The 21,003-nt window shown below is 43.9% G+C and overlaps 1 protein-coding gene across 6 annotated transcripts in view; it reads right to left on the bottom strand.

Moving 5' to 3' along the window:
* Positions 1-21,003, bottom strand: part of ppp2r5d (protein phosphatase 2, regulatory subunit B', delta) — a 352,877-nt gene that overhangs the window by 235,488 nt on the left and 96,386 nt on the right. For 5 of the 6 annotated variants that reach the window (XM_068028209.1, XM_068028214.1, XM_068028221.1 and 2 more), the window contains one exon: positions 15,560-15,737. In XM_068028209.1, the coding sequence (XP_067884310.1) occupies positions 15,560-15,737 (178 nt within the window). Of the gene's footprint in view, positions 1-5,916; positions 6,011-15,559; positions 15,738-21,003 lie in introns of those variants that run through there. The other variant, XM_068028231.1, reaches the window with a different exon arrangement.

Raw genomic sequence — 21,003 nt, 5'->3', positions numbered from 1 at the left:
GACACAGAGAGGGGGAAACGACACAGAGAGGGGGAAACGACACAGAGAGGGGGAAACGACACAGAGAGGGGGAAACGACACAGAGAGGGGGAATAACACAGAGAGGGGGAATAACACAGAGAGGGGGAATAACACAGAGAGGGGGAATAACACAGAGAGGGGGACAGTGAGCGAGAAAGAGAGAGTGATGAAGATTACTCTCTAAGAAGCATGCGGGCAAAGACTACTTGTACAAGCAAAAAATTGCCAGGTATTTCACTAAATCAGTGTCCAACATAGTGACAAGGAGGTAAATAAATTAATCTCCTCATTTAAAGCTTCTTCACAAAAAGGCACATGATAAATAGCAAGATAAATTTTTAATGCCTTTATCTTTCCGAAGTTGTCTCACCGGCTCCTGTGTAAGACAAAACCTGTAATGTAGTCCCCCTGCTCCCTCCCATGCAGAAAGATAGGACAACCCTGCACTAATTGTTCGAAATCTATCCCATTTCGCATGGTGGTAGTGCCACACAACGCGATGGTGAGTACCCTCAATGTGAATTTGGGACTTTGTCTCCACAAGGACTGTGAGGTAGTCACTCCTACCAATACTGTCATGGACAGATGCATCTGCGACAGGTAGATTGGTGGGGACGAGGTCAAATTGGTTTTTCCCCTATATCGGGCGGCACAGTGGTGCAGTGGTTAGCACCGCAGCCTCACAGCTCCAGCGACCCGGGTTCAATTCTGGGTACTGCCTGTGTGGAGTTTGCAAGTTCTCCCTGTCTGCGTGGGTTTCCTCCGGGTGCTCCAGTTTCCTCCCACATGCCAAAGACTTGCTGGTTGATAGGTAAATTGGCCATTATAAATTGCCCCTGGTATAGGTAGGTGGTAGGGGAATATAGGGACAGGTGGGGATGTTTGGTATGGGATTAGTGTAGGATTAGTATAAATGGGTGGTTGATGGTCGGCACAGACTCGGTGGGCCGAAGGGCCTGTTTCAGTGCTGTATCTCTAAATAAATAAATCACCACTCTATAGTTCTTGCACATCTGTGATTTTCCTCCAGATGTGCTCCTCTATCTCTCTTTATTTGGAGGCCGATAGAATACTCCTAGTCGCGTGATCATACCCTTTTTGTTTCTCAACTCTAACCAAATGGATTCTGTCCTTGTCCCTTCAAAGACATCCTCCCTTTCCAACATTGCAATGTCTTCCCTAATCTATGTCTATGTCTAATCAATACTGCTACCCCACCTTCTCTGTCTTTTCTGAACACTTTATATCCTTGAATATTAAGCACTAAGTCCTTGCCATTTTTAATCCATGTTTCCATTATTGCCACATCATATTCCCATTCTGCTATTTGTGCTTGTAGTTCACCAACCTTATTCACCGCACTCTCTGCATTTACACCCATTCCTCATATTCGTTCTCAGTCCGCTCCCATCTAAAATGGAACTACACCCCTCTCTACTACTGTCCAACACTCATATTATGCACTTTATTACTCTTTTCTACTACTATGTGCTGGTGCCAATTTAGTTTAAACCCTCCCCAACCACACTAGTGAATCTCCCCATGAGGACATTGGCTGCAGTCCTGTTGAGGTGCAACCTGTCCCTTTTGAATAGGTGCCTCCTGCCCCAAATCTGGTCCCAATGCCCCAAGAATCTGAAGCTGTCCCTCCTGCACCATGCTTCAAGCTACGTTTCCTATTTCTACTCTTGCTTGTGTGTAGCACTGCGAGTAATCCAGAGATTAGCTGATGGAGTTTTACTATAAACGAGCTGCTCTTTTTGGAGTTAATGAGTATATAATAGGAGACTGGCATTAACTAAAACAATTCGGGGTCAAAGTCCAATGCCCAGAAACTGCAAGCACAAATCCAAAAATCAGCAAATCCCAGAGACTGAGCTATACCCTGAGAGTACACAGTGACATTTTCTAGTTTCCAATTTTAAAGGAATTATTTCACTATATATACCCTTCAGTAAAAGCTTCCTCACATTTCAATAGCATGAAACTGTCATTATATCCTAAATAGAATAAAATCATCATGAACTTCAGTAGGCATTACAGAAGTAACAGATGTGTAACAGCGATTACAAGCCCGTAATCTGATTCTCGGATTCGGACTGCTCTGAAATGTACAATTATCTTTCACCTCAAGATGATTACTCCCTTACAATAAATGGTGCCTGGTGAATTCTTCTCCACTTCACCATCTGAAATAATCCAAGTTTTCTTTTTGTAAATTGAAAAACCCACAGGCAGCACATCAGTGGATTGAAATGTCTGAGATAAATCAAATAGTTATTGTTTGGTGATACCATGTTTGGGTTTGAGAAACTCAGTCACTGAGTATGTTTAAAGTAGAGATGAACAGATTTCTAAATATCAATGACATAAAGGGATATGGGGATAGGGTGGGAAAAAGGCATTGGATTGGATGATCAGCCATGATCGTATTGAATGGTGGAGCAGGCTCGATGGGCTGAATGGCCTACTCTTGCTCCTAGGTTCCTATGTATGTGGATTGTAGCAAAACCAAGGGAGGTAAGAAGCTCCACAGCTTTGAGATTCTGGAAAAGAATGAGCCAGGATAGGAGATGGTGAGAGAACAGAAAGTGCTGGAAATGCTCAGCAGGTCTGGCAGCATCTGTGTAGAGAGAAACAGAGTTAACGTTTCAGGTCAGTGATCCTTCATCAGAACTGGTAAAAGTTAGAAATGTAACAGTCTTTGTGCAAGTGAAAGGGGGGGTGGATGGGGAGGGGGAAAGAAGAACAAGGAAGGAAGGACTGAGATAGGATGGACCGGGGGTGGGGGGAGATTAAATGACAGATGTCATGGAACAGAATGCAAATGGAGTGCAAAATAGTTGTAACAGACAAGGCATGAGTCCAGAGAGAGTGCGAATGGCAAAATAACGAACAGCTCTGTGCGAAAGCAAAAACATGAAAAATAAGTTTAAGACAAGCACATGCTTAAAAAATAAATACATAAATAATTATAAAAAGAAAATATAGGAAAAAAAATTTAAAAATAACAAAAAATAGTGGGATTCATGTTCTGAAATTATTGAACTCAATATTGAGTCCAGAAGGCTGTAGAGTGCCTAATTGAAAGATGAGGTGCTGTTCCTTGAGTTTACATTGATGTTCACTGGAACACTGCAGCAGGCCGAGGCCAGAAATGTGGGCATGGGAACAAGGTGGTGAATTAAAATGGCAAGCAACCGGAACAGCCACAAAGACATTGATGGGAGGGTTAGCGGGAAGAATACGACAGATAGTTCACCCAACAGGTGAGCTGGTGATATTGATGAGGCATAATCTTTAATTAGAGCTAGGCTATACAGGAAATCAGGAAGCACTCTTTCATACAAAGGGAAATATGGAATTATTTCCCCTAAAAGGTGGTGGATGCTGAAAGTCTGAGATTGACAGACTTTTGCTAAGCAAAGGCATTATGGGATATGGATAAAAGGCAGGCAAATGGAGTCAAGATCGGCCATGATCTAACTGAATGGAGGAACAGCTTGAGCTTGCGTTCGAGAACTCCTGTTTCTAACCTACTATAATCAAAAGTAACCAGCAACTAGTATGCTTGACCACTCATTGTAACGACTGAGGTCTGTCAATAATTCTTGAAATATCCATCTTTATGTAACTGGCACAAAGATGTTTTGCTTACAATTGTCTTCTAATTGTTAATTTTTTTACCATTACTGTGAGGTTGGGGTTTGCATGGAGGACAGTAAATGGAAGTGCAATTTCAAAAGGATAATTATATAGGAGCTGAACATACATGGATGGTGTTGGTGACTGTAACTATAGTTCCAGGGATGAGGGATGTTAGCTGCAAGATCAGGTTGGAGAAGCTGGGGCTGTTCTCCCTGAAGCAAAGGAGTTTACGGGAAGATTTGATAGAGGTGTACGAGATTATGATAGGTTTGGATAAGGCAGCCAAAAAGACTCTACCATTAGCTGATGGTACAAGGACTAGGGGACAAAAATTTAAGGTTTTGGGTGAGAGATGCAGTGAAAATGTGATGAAGAACTTTTTTTAAATGCGAGTGGTAATGCAGGTGGGAGGTATACAGTAAATGGCAGAACCCTTAGGATATTGACAGGCAGAGAGATCTGGGCGTACAGGTCCACAGGTCACTGAAAGTGGCAACACAGGTGGATAAGGTAGTCAAGAAGGCATACGGCATGCTTGCCTTCATCGGTCAGGGCACAGAGTATAAAAATTGGCAAGTCATGCTGCAGCAGTACAGAACTTTAGTTAGGCCACACTTAGAATATTGCGTGCAATTCTGGTCGCCACACTACCAGAAGGACGTGGAGGCTTTGAAGAGGGTACAGAAGAGGTTTACCAGGTCTGGAGGGCATTAGCTATGAGGAGAGGTTGGAAAAACAGATTGTTTTCACTGGAACGACGGAGGTGGAGGGGTGACATGATAGAGGTTTACAAAGTTATGAGTGGCATGGACAGAGTGGATAGTCAGAAGCTTTTTCCCAGGGTGGAAGAGTCAGTTACTAGGGGACATAGGTTTAAAGTGAGAGAGGCAAAGTTTATAGGGGATGTGCAAGGCAAGTTCTTTACACAGAGGGTGGCGAGTGCCTGGAACTTGCTGCCAGGGGAGGTGGTGGAAGCAGGTACGATAGCGACGTTTAAGAGGCATCTTGACAAATACATGAATAGGATGGGAATAGAGGGATACGGTCCCCGGAAGTGCAGAAGGTTTTAGTTTAGGCAGGCATCAAGATCGGCGCAGGCTTGGAGGGCCGAATGGCCTGTTCCTATGCTGTACTGTTCTTTGTTGTTCTTGGAACTCGCTGCCTTCGAGTGTGGTGGAGGCAGAGGCAATCAATGATTTCAAAAGGAAATTGGATGGACATTTGAAGGAAATAAAGTTGCAGGACTAGAGCAGTGGAATGGGACTCGATGGGCTGAATGGCCTTCTTCTGTTCAATAAATGACTCTAACAATGTTGAAAAGAGTACAAAAGTAAATAATGAGAGTTTAGATAACTGCACTTACCAAAGTATTTCACAACACCACAACTCAACCTCCATTGCTGCACTTTTTATTCTTTACTTTCCCCTCACATTATTTCCCAGCCACACAGGAGACAGGCAGACAACCCTGACTAACCATTTGGGTTAGGTATGCAAGAGACACCTGAGCTGGCTTGCCTAGAAGATGGCCAGAATTGATCATATAAATCCAATCCAGCCCTTCAAGTTTCATAGACAAATTGCCCAGATATCCCAACCTGAAAAGCTAGAGAGAGTCCAGCCGAGGTGAATAGGCGCAGGAGACTTTAAGAGTAAGGATGAAAGCAGAAATGAGAAATCCAAAATGAAACCAGAAAGTGAGTCAAGTGGGACAGCACAAGTGGATGAAGTTACAACCTTAAGAGTTATGATGGATACATTTTGGCGGAAAGCCACTGAAAGGAATGAATGACAAGTGGCGTATGATGTGTTTCACCTTTGGGACTACTCTGAAGGATTGATCTGCCCTCTTTGTTTCTTTGCAGGACATTGGTTGGTGGGGGGGGGGGGGGGGGGGGGAGGGGTGAGGACTTTGTACCTGCAATTATGAATCATGGGCAATTATGATTACCCAGAGCTTGCCTGAGCCTTGAGGAAGATATTATCCAAAACTGATCAGTTTATTTTTGCCTTCGTCAACTAGTTAACATTAATGGTTACAAGGGAAGGACAGTGCACAAGGTCATATTGCCTAACAGACAGGTTACCATTGGTGGCCATGACATCCTTTCTGCATCTTTTTATACATATGTAGAATATCTTGGTTGGAGACCATCAGAATGAAGGATCTGCACTGAAAATGTTAATCTGTCTTCTATTTGAGAGATTAATGAATTTGTTTATTTCCACAATTTTCTGTTCCAATACCTGAAAGTCAGGAGCAGGAAATTTTATTCTGGAACATGTGCAAACATCTTGAGGCACACAGCAGTGTCTGACCACAGGAAGATCACCTTGGCTCATGGTTCTCATTCTGAAAACTGCAAAGAGCATTCAGTACATTAAAGGGTTTTTAAAGGTGATCTCATCCATCATACAGAAAGATCTGCAATGCAGCTGTCGTCAACCCTTGCTGCATTAAAATTTTCCCTGAATTATATTATCTGCCCTATACCTTTGTAGCTGATCCAGTTTAAAACATGATACTACATGGGTTACTGACTGGAACTGTCCCATTTTCTAAACACACTCATTCTTCATCCAATTTGCAAGATTATCGTACAAATCTCTTCAGTATCACCAGGCTAGAACCTCTACCTGGCCTATTTATAGGCTGTATTGTTAATCTGCCAGGAAGTCAAACTTTTCCCTAGAAAGCAGTGTTTCAAAAGGACCCTAACCTCGATCATTACTGGTCTATTCATAGCTTTTTAACGTGGCAAAACAGATGATCCAGTCACCCCTGGCAATATTCTCTCACTTGCACTGACATGGCAACATTAAAATTGAAAACATCAGCTTTGCTGAAAAAAATAACCACGAGAATTCAAAACCCCCAGCTTTTTGTTAAGTAACAAATTATTACTTTCATACCTGATGCAGCATGAGGAAACAGTATTAATCTGTAACCTGACAGCATGATGCTAAACCTAAGTTTAAAAATAGCTCAGCATGTAGCACACAGTTTTCCACACGTGCAGCAAATACTGGTTTCACTTGGCAATGAAAAGACCACTGAACATTAAACTCTACTTCCAAACCACTGCCAATGCTCACCGCCACCCTCCCAACCCTTGGAACATAGATGTATATTTCACTAGTAGCTGGAAAAACCCAGTAACTTCCTCAAGCAGCTGGTCTTTACAAACAGCTTTGGTTATTCTGGCTCACAACAGTGGGAAATATCACAGCCAAATTTGATCCTGCCCTCACCTGATGTTCACAAACAAGCATTTTTCATCAGAGGTCATGGGTCAGCAATCAGAAGTGGGAATCTTTGTCCATCGCCACTCGCCACCCCGCCCCCCACCCATCCACATCCAAAGATGTGAATGCCAGCAGTAGCATTCAAATCACGGCCCAAACCAAAATTGCATGGGGGCAGGGGCTCAATGGGTGGGCAGAACCTAAAAGCTTTCAAATCTGCACAATTTAACTACTGGAAGAAATTTAAAGCAGTGGGGGAGTCAGCTGAATTGCACTGTTCCAATGCTTTGTTAGTGCAATCATGGGAGTAAATAATGGAACAAATAGCAGAGCAAAACAGCAGGAGGTTACACCAGATACTAGCAGTGTACTACCATTAAGAAAAAACATTCATATTTATAAAACACAAAAATCAACAGGTGAAATTATGTACATCTGTAGAACATAGCCTTCAGAAATAGCCTATATTTTATTCAGTCTATTAAATGTACAAAAACCAATTCAATACTGCATCGATTAGCTGCCATCCATCAGACAGAAAAGATAGTCGTGTTGATCCTTTCAAGATCTCAGTGGGCTTTTATAATACAGTTATTACACATCTACTATAATATCCAAGGCATATATTACACTTTCACTCGGGTGTCTGTATGCAGCAAACCTGAGGGTTCAACTGCTGAAAGTTAGGTTAGATTGCCAATCGGCATTGTTATGAAAGTGCTTCCATTTTTTGATAAATATTTTTTGAGGACTCATTTAAATTGTGGAAATGGATTCAGAGAATCACAGAATAATACAGTGCATAAGAGGCCCTTCGGCCCATCAAGTCTGCACCGATGCATTAAAACACCTGACCTGTCTACCTACTCCCATTTGCCAGCACTTGGCCCATAGCCTTGAATGTTATGACGTGCCAAGTGCTCATCCAGGTACTTTTTAAAGGATGTGAGGCAACCTGCCTCTACCACCCTCCCAGGCAGGGCATTCCAGACCATCACCACCCTCTGGGTAAAAAGGCTCTTCCTCAAATCCCCCTTAAACCTCCCACCCCTCACCTTAAACTTGTGACTCCTCGTAAATGACCCTTCAACTAAGGGGAACAGTTGCTCCCTATCCACCCTGTCCATGCCCCTCACAATCTTGTACACCTCGATCAGGTTACCCTTCAGTCTTCTCTGCTCCAGTGAAAACAACCCAAGCCTATCCAACCTCTCTTCATAGCTTAAATGTTCCATCCCAGGCAACATCCTGGTGAATCGCCTCTGCACCCCCTCCAATGCAAACACATCCTTCCTATAATGTGGTGACTAGAATTGCACACAGTACTCCAGCTGTGGCCTTACCAAAGTTCTGTACAACTCCAACATGACCTCCCTGCTTTTGTAATCTGTGCCTCGATTGATAAAGGCAAGTGTCCCATCTGCCTTTTTCACCACCCTATTAACCTGCCCTTCTGCCTTCAGAGATCTATGGACAAACATGCCAAGGTCCCTTTGTTCCTCGGAACTTCCCAGTGTCAGGCCATTCATTGAATACTTCCGTGTCACATTACTCCTTCCAAAATGCATCACTTCACACTTTTCAGCGTTAAATTCCATCTGCCACTTTTCTGCCCATTTGACCATCCCGTCTATATCTTCCTGTAACCTAAGACACTCCACCTCACTGTTAACCACTCGGCCAATCTTTGTGTCATCCGCGAACTTACTGATCCTACCCCCCACATAGTCATCTAGGTAGTTTATATAAATGACAAACAACAGGGGACCCAGCACAGAGCCCTGTGGTACGCCACTGGACACTGGCTTCCAGTCACTAAAACAGCCGTCTGTCATCACTCTCTGTCTCCTACAGTTAAGCCAATTTTGAATCCACCTTATCAAGTTACCCTGTATCCCATGTGCATTTGCTTCCTTGATAAGTCTCCCATGTGGGACCTTGTCAAAGGCTTTGCTGAAATCCATGTAAACTACATCAACTGCACTACCCTCATCTACACACCTGGTCACATGCTCAAAAAATTCAATCAAATTTGTTAGGCATGACTTCCCTCTGACAAAGCCATGCTGACTATTCCTAATCAAATTTTGCCTCTCCAAGTGGTGATAGATTCTCTCCTTCAAAACTTTCTCCAATTCATTTTGGAAGGCTAAAGATTTCATAGATGCTGGACATTGATTTTTGTTGAAAATTCACTGAAAGGACATTGAGAGGTCTTGTTTGAAAATAAACCTTTACTGGATATCACATGCCTTAAACGCAATAAACAACAGAAACCTTTGTGACTTGGGGAAGATGTTTACAGAGAAGTGACATGTCAAGATTTATGAGGGTCAGGAATTGGTGTCGCTTGAGATATTGTTTTGGCTTAGTTGGGGTGTGGACAGTGTTGAAAAGCAGTTAGTTTTAGAGCCTGCTGAAAAACAAACCCTCAGCTCATCTTTCCTGCACCTCTCTGAGAGACCCGGAGAAATCCAGTGGTCAGCTCCTCTTTCCCCAGCTCTTTGGAAAAACCCTGTGAATCCAGAGTGTGATAACTAAAACCCCTGACGCCACATTTCTCCTGGAAAGCCTACCAGACTAATTCTCAACATCTCCAGAACAAACTCTTTCTGAAAAGATCCCAGTGTACCAGGACGCCAGACCAAAAGGGACAACTGACATCCTTACATACCTTCTCTTTTTTTATTCAAGAATTAGCAAGTATTTTCCCAAACTACTTTTTTTTGTAAAAGGCCTCTGTGGAGAGAATATCTTTATTTTTTTCAGTGTGCGTGCATGAGTTTGTGTGTGGGATATTTTAAAGAGGGAACTTTCATATTTCAATCTGTGTGTTAATGCTGTTACTGGATAAGTCTTGTTTTCATAATAAACTGATCATTTTGTTGTTTATTAAAGAAACCTGGTTGGTGTACTTTATTCTGGGATAAAGAGTATCGGTAACTGGGTAAACATTTAAAATATATGTTGTGACCTGTGGAAAAGTGGGACGAGAAAAGACAGTGCCCTCCTCCCTCCTCAGTCGTAACCGCATGTTAATTATACCAGGTCTTTAGTATTGTTTCACTCTCTATCTTGCTTTAGTGCATCATCAGAATTTTAAGACAATAAGCTTTTATGTGTGACACACGTGATACTGGTTTCATGTAATGAATTGAAGGTAGTTCACTGAGGATTCCCCTGTACTACTCAAGTTTGGAAAAACTGATCTATAATTATTCATAGAACCACAAAATGTTACAGCACAGAATGCAGCTATTTGGCCCATCGCGTCTACACTAGCTCTTCGAAAGGATTATACATTTAGTTCACTTCCCTGCTCTTTCCCCATAGCCCTGCAAGTTTTCTGTTTCAAGTATTAATCCAGTTCCCTTTGGAAAGTTATTATTGAATTTGTTTTTCTCCAAACTTTCAGGCATTGCACTTCAGATCATAATTTGAACATAGAACAGTACAGCACAGTACAGGCCCTTCGGCCCAGGATGTTGTGCCGAACCTTGAACCTACTCTAGGAACAAACTACCTACATACCCTTCATTCTACTATCATCCATGTACCTATCCAAGAATCGCTTAAATGTCCCTAATGTATCTGCTTCTACTACCACCGCTGGCAGTGCATTCCACGCACCCACCACTCTCTGTGTAAAGAACCTACCTCTGACATCTCCCCGAAACCTTCCTCCAATCACCTTAAAATTATGCCCCCTGGTGATAGCCCTTTCCACCCTGGGAAAAAGTCTCTGGCTATCCGCTCTATTCTATGCCTCTCATCATCTTGTACCCCTCTATCAAGTCACCTCTCATCCTTCTTCGCTCCAATGAGAAAAGCCCTAGCTCCCTCAACCTTTCTTCGTAGGACATGCCCTCCAGTCCAGGCAGCATCCTGGTAAATCTCCTCTGCACCCTCTCTAAAGCTTCCACATCCTTCCTATAATGAGGCGACCAGAACTGAACACAATATTCCAAGTGTGGTCTAACCAGGGCCTCATAGAGCTGCAGCATAACCTCGCGGCTCTTAAACTCAATCCCCCTGTTAATGAAAGACAACACACCATACGCCTTCTTAACAACCCTATCAACTTGGGTGGCAACTTTGAGCAATCTATGGACATGGACCCCAAGATCCCTCTGTTCCTCCACACTACCAAGAATCCTGTCTTTAAGCTTGTATTCTGCATTCAAATTCGACCTTCCAAGATGAATCACTTCACACTTTTCCAGGTTGAACTCCATCTGCCACTTCTCAGCCCAGCTCTGCATCCTGTCAATGTCCCGTTGCAACCTACAACAGCCTTCCACACTATCCACAACTCCAGCAACCTTCGTGTCATCGGCAAACTTGCTAACCCAGCCTTCCACTTCCTCATCCAAGTCATTTATAAAAATCACAAAGAGAAGAGGTCCCAGAACAGATCCTTGTGGAACACCACTGGTCACCGAGCTCCAGGCTGAATACTTTCCATCTACTACCACCCTCTGACTTATATGGGCCAGCCAATTTTGTATCCAGACAGCCAACTTTCCCTGTATCCCATGCCTCCTTACTTTCTGAATGAGCCTACCATGGGGAACCTTATCAAACGCCTTGCTAAAATCCATATACACCACATCCACTGCTCTTCCTTCATCAATGTGTTTTGTCACATCTTCAAAGAATTCAATAAAGCTTGTGAGGCATGACCTGCCCCTCACAAAGCCATGCTGACTGTCTCTAATCAAACCATGCTTTTCCAAATAATCATAAGTCCTGTCTCTCATGAATCCTCTCCAATAATTTGCCCACTACCGACGTAAGACTGACTGGTCTTTAATTCCCAGGGTTATCCCTATTCCCTTTCTTGAACAAGGGAATAACATTTGCCACCCTCCAATCATCCGGTACTACTCCAGTGGACAGTAAGGACGCAAAGATCATCGCCAAAGGCGCAGCAATCTCTTCCCTCGCTTCCCGTAATAACCTTGGGTATATCCCGTCTGGCCCCGGGGACTTATCTGTCCTCATATCATTCAAAACTTCCAGCACATCCTCCCTCTTAACCTCAACCTGTTCGAGCATATCAGCCTGTTCCACGCTGTCCTCACAAACGACCAGGTCCCTCTCACTAGTGAATACTGAAGCAAAGTATTCATTTAGAACCTCCCCTACCTCCTCCGACTCCAGGCACAAGTTCCCTCCATTATCCCTGATCGGCCCTACCCTCACTCTGGCCATCCTCTTGTTCCTCACATAAGTGTAGAACGCCTTGGGATTTTCCTTAATCCTTCCCGCCAAGACTTTTTCATGTCTCCTTCTAGCTCTCCTAAGTCCATTCTTCAGTTCCTTCCTGGCTACCTTGTAACCCTCTAGAGCCCTGTCTGATCCTTGCTTCCTCAACCTTAAGTAAGCTTCCTTCTTCCTCTTGACTAGCTGTTCCACATCTCTTGTCATCCAAGGTTCCTTCACCCTACCATCCCTTCCCTGCCTCATCGGGACAAACCTATCCAGCAGTCGCAGCAAGTGCTCCCGAAACAACCTCCACATTTCTGTCGTGCATTTCCCTGAGAACATCTGTTCCCAATTTATGCTCCCCAGTTCCTGCCGAATAGCATTGTAATTTCCCCTCCCCCAATTAAATATTTTCCCATCCTGTCTGCTCCTGTCCCTCTCCATGACTATAGTAAAGGTCAGGGAGTTGTGATCACTATCACCGAAATGCTCTCCCACCGAGAGATCTGCCACCTGGCCTGGCTCGTTGCCAAGCACCAAATCCAACATAGCCTCCCCTCTAGTCGGCCTATCTACATTTTGAGTCAGGAAACCTTCCTGGACACACCTGACAAAAACTGCTCCATCCAAACTATTTGCACTAAGGAGGTTCCAATCAATATTAGGGAAGTTGAAGTCACCCATGACAACAACCCTGTTACTTCTGCACCTTTCCTAAATCTGCCTGCCAATCTGTTCCTCCATGTCTCTGTTGCTATTGGGGGGTTCTATAGAAAACTCCCAATAAAGTGACTGCTCCTTTCCTGTTTCTGACTTCCACCCATAATGACTCAGTAGACAAACCCTCGACGACCTCCCTTTCTGCAGCTGTGATACTATCCCTGATTAACAATGCCACTCCCCCACCTCTTTTACCTCCCTCCCTATTCCTTTTGAAACGTCTAAACCCCGGAACATCCAACATCCATTCCTGCCCCTGTGATATCCACGTCTCCGTAATGGCCACAACATCGTAGCTCCAAGTACTGATCCATGCTCGAAGTTCATCACCCTTATTCCTGACACTTCTTGCGTTAAAATAGACACACTTCAACCCATCATACTGGCTGCAACTTTGCCCTGTCAACTGTCTAACCTTCCTCACAGACTCTCTGCACTCGGTATCTGCCTGTTCAACAGCTACCCCATCCACTGATCCGTAGCTCCGGTTCCCATCCCCCTGCCAAACTAGTTTAAACCCTCCCGAAGAGCTCTAGCAAACCTCCCGCCCAGGATATTGGTGCCCCTCCAGTTCAGATGCAGCCCGTCCTTCTTGTACAGGTCCCACCTTCCCCAGAAGGTATCCCGATGATCCACATATCTGAAGCCCTCCCTCCTACACCAGCTCTGTAGCCACGTGTTCAGCTGCACTCGCTCTCTGTTTCTAGCCTCACTAGCACGTGGCACCAGTATCAATCCTGAGATTATTACTCTGCTTGTCCTGCCTTTTAGCTTCCAACCTAACTCCCTATATTCGCTTTTCAGGTCCTCATCCCTTTTCCTAGCTATGTCATTGGTACCGATGTGTACCACGACCTCTGGCTGCTCCCCCTCCCCCTTAAGAATCCTGTAGACTCGATCCGAGACGTCCCTGACCCTGGCACCCGGGAGGCAACATACCATCCGGGAGTCTCGTTCACGACCACAGAATCTCCTGTCTGTTCCTCTATCCATTGAATCTCCTATCACTATCGCTCTCCTATTCTCCCCCCTTTCCTTCTGAGCCACAGAGCCAGGCTCAGTGCCAGAGACCTGGCCGCTATGGCTTTCCCCGGTAGGTCGTCCCCCCCCCAACCGTATCCAAAACGGTATACTTATTATTGAGCGGAACGGCCACAGGGTATCCCTGCACTGTGCGCCTATTCTCTTTCCCTCCCCTGACGGTCACCCAGCTACCTTTATCCTGTAACTTAGGTGTCACTACTTCCCTATACCTGCTCTCTATCACCCCTCAGCCTCCTGAATGATCCGAAGTTCATCCAGCTCCAGCTCCAGTTCCCTAACGTGGTCTGTGAGGAGCTGGAGTTGGGTGCACTTCTCACAGGTGAAGTCAGCAGGGACACAAGTGGTGACCCTTACCTCCCACATCCTGCAAGAGGAGCATGCAACTGCCCTAGCTTCCATCCCCTCCGCTCTAAATTGACAAAAGAGATGAAAAAAAAAATAAAGGAAAACCTTACCTTACCAAACCCTCCACACAAGAGTCCTTTTTTTTTGGTTAGAGGAGGAGGATGGGTGGGAGACACTACACGTGTAGTGTTTCGGGTTTAGCCGCTGCCCGAATATATAAGTTCACTTACCCAGCAGTCCCCGTGTCCACGTCCGCCGAATCACGAGGCAAGTACTTTATACTGAAACTTACCTTCCCAGCTGCCCCCTGGCTCGCACTCTCACCGCTACCACTGTTCAAAAAGAAGCTGCCGAATCGCTAGGTAAGTACTTTATACAGAAACTTACCTTCCCAGCTGCCCCCTGGCTCGCACTCTCACCGCTACCGCTGTTCAAAAAGAAGCTGCCGAATCGCTAGGTAAGTACTTTATACTGAAACTTACCTTCCCAGCTGCCCCCTGGCTCGCACTCTCACCGCTACCGCTGTTCAAAAAGAAGCTGCCGAATCGCTAGGTAAGTACTTTATCTTCAATTTGCTACATTATTTGCTACAATAATTTTTCTCCTCACCTCATGTCCCTCTTTTTTTTTAACCAATTACCTTAAATCTATGTCATCTGATTACTGATCCTTCTGCTGCTAGAAACAGTTTCTCCTTACTTACTCAATCAAAACCCTTCATGATTTTAAACCCCTTTATTAAATCTCCCCTTAAACTTCCCTGTTAAGGAGGAGAACACCCCAGTTTCACCATGTAACTGAAGTCCCTCATCCCTGACACATTTCCAGTGAATCTCCCCTCTGCACTCACTCTAAGGCTGACCATCCTTCCTAACGTCTGGTTCCCAGAAATGTACACAATGCTCCAGCTGGGGTCTAACCAGGTGACTTACAAGCTTGAGCATAAATTCTCTGCTTATCTACTCATTGCCTCTATTTATAAAAATAAGGACTGCGTGTTTCTTTTTTTTGCTGCCTTCTTAACTTGCCCTGCCACCTTCAAAGACGTGTACATACAACTCCAGGTGCCTCTATTCCTGCAATTCCTTTAAAATTGTAACATTTATTTTATATTCCCTCTCCTCAGTTCCTACCCAAATTAATCACTTCACAGTTCTCTGTATTAAATTTAAATATGCCATACGTCAGCCTCTTTTCACCAGTCTGTACGTTGTGTTACACAACTATTGCTGGAGGGGACCATAGTCCATATTAACAGCCACCATTCAGAGGGAAACAAAAACCAGTATTATTTTAAAACAATGCTCTGTAAGGGATATCGCTTTACCTTTAAGTGCTGAGAGTTTCTGAAGCTCTCTGTTCTTTGCCAGGTTGAAGCGAGATGAACTCTGGCGTCTCTCTTTCTTCACAATCTGTGGTCCTCCAGAGTATTTGATTTTATTGAGCTGGGTTTGAGGAGGAGCACTGTTACTGGGACGTTTATTTGCAGCCGGCTGCAGTTGCACCTGTAACGAGCAAAAGACTTTTCATGTACTGGCTCCAAAAAAAAAAGTTTGAAAACCTTATTCCCACCCGCCCAAACCTTTTCCAAACAGCACACTGTGAAAAGGAAGACTTTTCAAGCATACAACGTACAGATTCTATCAGGCAACTCTGGTGATATATTATTTGTACCAGAAACAAAGTGCGGAGGTTCACACCAGTACAGAGTTTCAGTGCAAATCATGCATCATATAAATCAAGTGCTAATACCTTTCAGAACTGGCAGGGTGGTCTGAACATGTCTACCTGGTTTTATCCTTCTCCCAGGTTCTTGGAGTCTACTTGACTTTAACAGCTCCCCCCCCCACCCCCATTTCTACCTGTTCGCTGCCACCTCCTTGGCTATTTGCCAAGGGTCCCTGGGTCTTGAATTTCTTTCACACAGTTTCCTATTGTTTCACATTAATATCATTTCAGCCATTTAACCGTTGTGTATGCAGTTCTGATGAAATGTCAATATGACAGAGGTTACAAAAGTACTTCCATTTTTTGGTTAAATTTTGAGGACATGTGTTTTATTTGGGAAAACTGAAAAGATTCCATGGATCTTTGAAAGGGCTGAGAGATCCTGTTTGCAAACATGATGTACTGGAAGTCACCTGTCTTCAGATGTTTAGAGAAGTAACAGGTCAAGAATTATAGGGGTCAGGAGGCTTGACTCTTGAGATATTGTTTTGGTTTCGCTTTGGACAGTCAGTTGGAGTTTTAAAAATAGTCAGGAGAGCAGTCAGCCCAGCTCAGCCTTTTCTATCTCTTTGAAAAGCCGGCCAGTTTTTCCAACTCTTTGAGAAGCTCTTAGAAGTGAGTGTAAGAATTAGAGAAAGTGATGCTACATTCATCCTGAAAGACCTGCTTGAAACCCCTGTTGCCACATTTCTCCCAAGACACTGGAAAAACCTGTCGGATAAATCCTCGACGCTGCCTGAACAAATTGCTCCAGAGAAAGATCCCAGTGACAGCCGTCCACGCGTATTTGGGATGCCAAACCAGAAAAGGGACAACTAACATCTTTCCATATCTTTTATTTCCTTCAAGAATTAGCAAGTATTAGGTCAAGGTATTCTTTTTTGTCTTTTTTTTGTAACAGAGCTCTTTTTTCCGGTTAACTGGCATGTGTGTGGGTGAGAGAGAGACGGGCTAAGGTAAAAAGGGAACTTTCATACTTCAATGTGTGTGTTAATGCTTTGTTACTGATCAAGTCTTGTTTTATAATAACTGATAATTTTGTTGTTTATTAAAGAAACCTGGTTGGTGTATTTTATTCTGGGATTAAAAGTATATAATTGGCTGAATCGTTAATTGGGTAAACATTTAACTATATGTTGTGACCTGTGCAGAAGTGGAACTAGAAAAGACAGTGCACTCCTCCCGCCTCGGTCGTAACACAGACATTAACTTGTCCGTCCTTCCCAGAGATATTGACTGACTTGCTGGGCGTCACCAGCAATTTCTCTTGTTTTGGCTTCATTTTCCAGTATCTGCAGGGTTTTTTTTTAACGTTTTACCAATAATTTTCTGATTGTTATTTTTCTGACTGGTTTGAAAACAGTACCCATATTCCAACTTTCTCTTCCAACCTCCCACAGCCTGAATCAGTAGCAATGAAAGCTAATAAACCACCGCACTGTTAACAGTTATAATTCATTCACAGAATGTGGGCCTCGTTGGCAAAGCCAGCATTTATTGCTCATCTCTAAACAACCAAGTGGCTTGCTAGGCCATTTTGGAGGGCACTTAAGAGTCAACCCCATGCCTCTGGGTACAGAGTCACATATAGGTCAGACCAGGTAAGGATGGCAAATGGCAGACTTCCTTTCCGAAAAGATATCTGAACCAGTTTGGTTTTTTAATGACAATCCGGTAGTTTCAGGGTCATCATTACTGATGCTAGCTTTTAATTCCAGATTTGTTCAATTAACTGAATTTAAATTCCCCAGCTGCTGAGGTAGGATTTAAATTCATGTCTCTGGATCATTAGTCCAGGCCTCTGTACTACTAATCCAGTAACATAACCACTATGCTACTGTATGCTAAATGCAACACAAGATAATGATGTGGTTTTATCTCCTGTTGTGACCAAGGCAGGAGGAGTGCACTATTTATTCTAGTCCCACTTCTCCATATTATTTTAAATTTTCCCACTTACTAATACGGTCAATCATATACTCTTATTTTTCCCAGAATAGAACACACTAACCAGGTTTCTTTAATGAACCACAAAATTATCAGTTTATTATAGAACCGGTCTTAACTAGTAATGAAGCAAAGCATAAACACAGATTTCAAAATTTTAAGTCCCCTTTTTACCTCAGCCCCTTTCCACACACACACACACACACACACTTGCATACACCGGTTAACTGAAAAAATAAAAGGGATTTCTTTAAATTCAGAGCTCTGTTACAGAAAAAAAGACACTTGGGCTGATTACTTGTTCATTTTTGAAGAAAACAGCAGATGAGATATGTGGTTCCAAAATCGGCATACAGTCTAACGTCCAAGTACACATAGACAGGTCACCGAAATCATTTAAAACAGTTCTTTTCAGGCGGCATTGAGAAGTAATTTAGCAGGCTTTCTTCAAAGACAGGAGACAAGATGAATTGACACAGTGGACTTCTCACGGTCTTTTAGAGATGCTGGAAAATGAGCTGGGTTGTGGTCTTCTCTCCTTTCTTGACACTTTTTTCAGCAGCAGGCTAACTTTATCAGCCGCTCACTCCAGAAGGTAAAACACACACTGACCCTACAACCAAAAGCTTGCGAGTTTTCTGCTCTCTCAGGTGCATGTTGCTGCTTCCTGCGCTTGTCCAATCAAGGGGCACGACTGACTTCTCTGCCCCATCTCTTCCTGTTACCAGAGTTTCTGTTCTACTTTTGAGTCATGTGACAACCAATATATGACTAGTTCTTTCAGTGCCCTCTTGAAAACAAAACTGGTCCCACATTTATTCAGTTTGATGATGAATTCCTTAGAAAATATTTTAACAAAAAACAGAAGCACCTTCATAACACTCCGCTGAGCTATAGTAAGAGCCTGCCATTTCAGACTGTGCAAGGCGGGTTCTAGAAGTACAGGTCTGATGTTTACTGGTTTAGAAACATATACTGAACACAAGCCAATTTTTTTTTTACATGGTCACAATAGTACCTCTCAAATAAATGACTGAGTGTTTCTTCTGATTTGATTGTGTGAAATGGATGTTTTTGCACCAGCGATCCCACGCTTACAGAACTAAATTCTGCCAAAGATGGAAACCAACAGTTATTTGGAGAGCCCTGAGACAATAAGACAGTAGAGAGTCTCAGAGAATATTTTCTGGAGGTTTTAAAATGAGGAGGGGTTTTTACAGAGTGAATAGGCAAAGACTAGTTCTTCTGATCAGGGGCTCAGCAACAATAGGTCATCAATTTAAAATTACCATGAAGAGAGTGAGGAGAGATGGCAGGAGGAATTTCTTTGCACCAGAGGACTGTTGGCAGCATTAAATGCTTTGCTATAGGGAGTGGCTGCAGCAGAGTCTATTGTATTTTTAAAAATGGAAAACTGGCTAAACGTTTTTTTTAAATTCATTTGGGGGAATGTGGGCGTCGTTGGCTAGGCCAGCAATTATTGACCATACCGAATTGCCCTTCAGAAGGTGGTGGTGAGCTGCCTTCCTGAACTGTTGCAGTCCTGGGAGGGTAGGTACATCAACAGTGCTGTCAGGAAGGGAGTTTCAGGATTTTGGCCTAGCAACAGTGAAGGAACGGCGATATAGTTCCAAGTCAGGATGCTGTGTGGCTTGGAGGGGAACTTGCAGGTGGTGACATTCCTATGCATCTTGTCCTTCTAGGTGGTAGAGGTCACAGGTTTGGAAGGCACTGTCGAAGGAGCCTTGGTGAGTTGCTGCAATATATCTTGTAGATGGAACACTCGCCTGCCACTGTGCGTCAGTCCTGGAGGGAGTGAATCTTGAAGGTGGTGGATGGGGTGCCAATTGAGTGGGCTTCTTTGTCCTGGATGGTGTCGAGCTTCGAGTGTTGTTGGAGCTGCACCCATCCAGGCAAGTGGACAGTATCCACCACACTCCTGACTTGTGCTTTGTAGATGGTGGAAAGGCACTAGAGAGACAAGGAGGTGAGTTACTCGCCAAAGAATTCCAGCCTCTGACCTGCTCTTAGACTCATAGAGTTACACAGCACAGAAACAGGCCTTCAGCCCATCGTGTCCCTGCCGGCCATCAAGCACCTATTTATTTTAATCCCATTTTCCAACACTTGGCCTGTAACCTTGTATGCTATGGCGTTTCAAGTGCTCATCTAAATACTTCTTAAATGTTATGAGGGCTCCTGCCTCTACCACCTCTTCAGGTAGTGTGTTCCAGATTCCAACCACCTTCTGGAGAAATTTTTTTTCCTCAAATCCCCTCTAAACCTCCTGTCCTTTACCTTAAATCTACGCCCCCGGTTAATGACCCCTCCGCTAAGGGAAAAAGTTTCTTCCTTTCTATCCTATCAATGCCTCTCATAATTTTGTATACCTCAATCAGGTCCCCCCTCAGCCTTCTCTGCTCTAAGGAAAACAACCCTAGCCTATCCAGACTCTCTTCATCGCTGAAATGCTCCACCCCAGGCAATCCTGGTGCATCGCCTCTGCACCCTCTCCAGTGCAATCACGTCCTTCCTATAGTGTGGTGACCAGAACTGTACACAGTACTCCAGCTGTGGCCTAACTAGCATTTTATACAGTTCCATCATAACCTCCCTGCTCTTATATTCTATGCCTCAGCTAATAAAGGTATCCCATAGGCCTTCCTAACCACCTTATCTACCTGTGCTGCTACCTTCAGTGATCTATGGACAAGTTCACCAAGGTCCCTCTGTACTTCCTAGGGTCCTACCATCCATTGTATATTCCCTTGCCTTGTTTGTCCACCCAAAATGCATCACCTCACACTTCTCAGGATTAAATTCCATTTGCCACTGCTCCGCCCATCTTACCAACCCATCTATATCGTCCTGTAATCTAAGGCTTTCCTCCTCACTATTTACTACACCACCAATTTTAGTGTCATCTGCAAACTTATTGATCATACCCCCTATATTCGTGTCTAAATCATTAATGTACACTACAAACAGCAAGGATCCCTGCACCGATCCCTGCGGTACATCACTGGTCACAGACTGCCACTCGCAAAAACAATCTTCAACCATCACTCACTGCCTCCTGTCACTAAGCCAATTTTG

The sequence above is a fragment of the Heterodontus francisci genome, chromosome 3 (assembly GCF_036365525.1).
Source record: "Heterodontus francisci isolate sHetFra1 chromosome 3, sHetFra1.hap1, whole genome shotgun sequence".
NCBI lineage: Eukaryota > Metazoa > Chordata > Chondrichthyes > Heterodontiformes > Heterodontidae > Heterodontus > Heterodontus francisci.
Note: the sequence above shows the minus strand (reverse complement) of the source record. Positions and strands in the feature narration are given on the sequence as shown.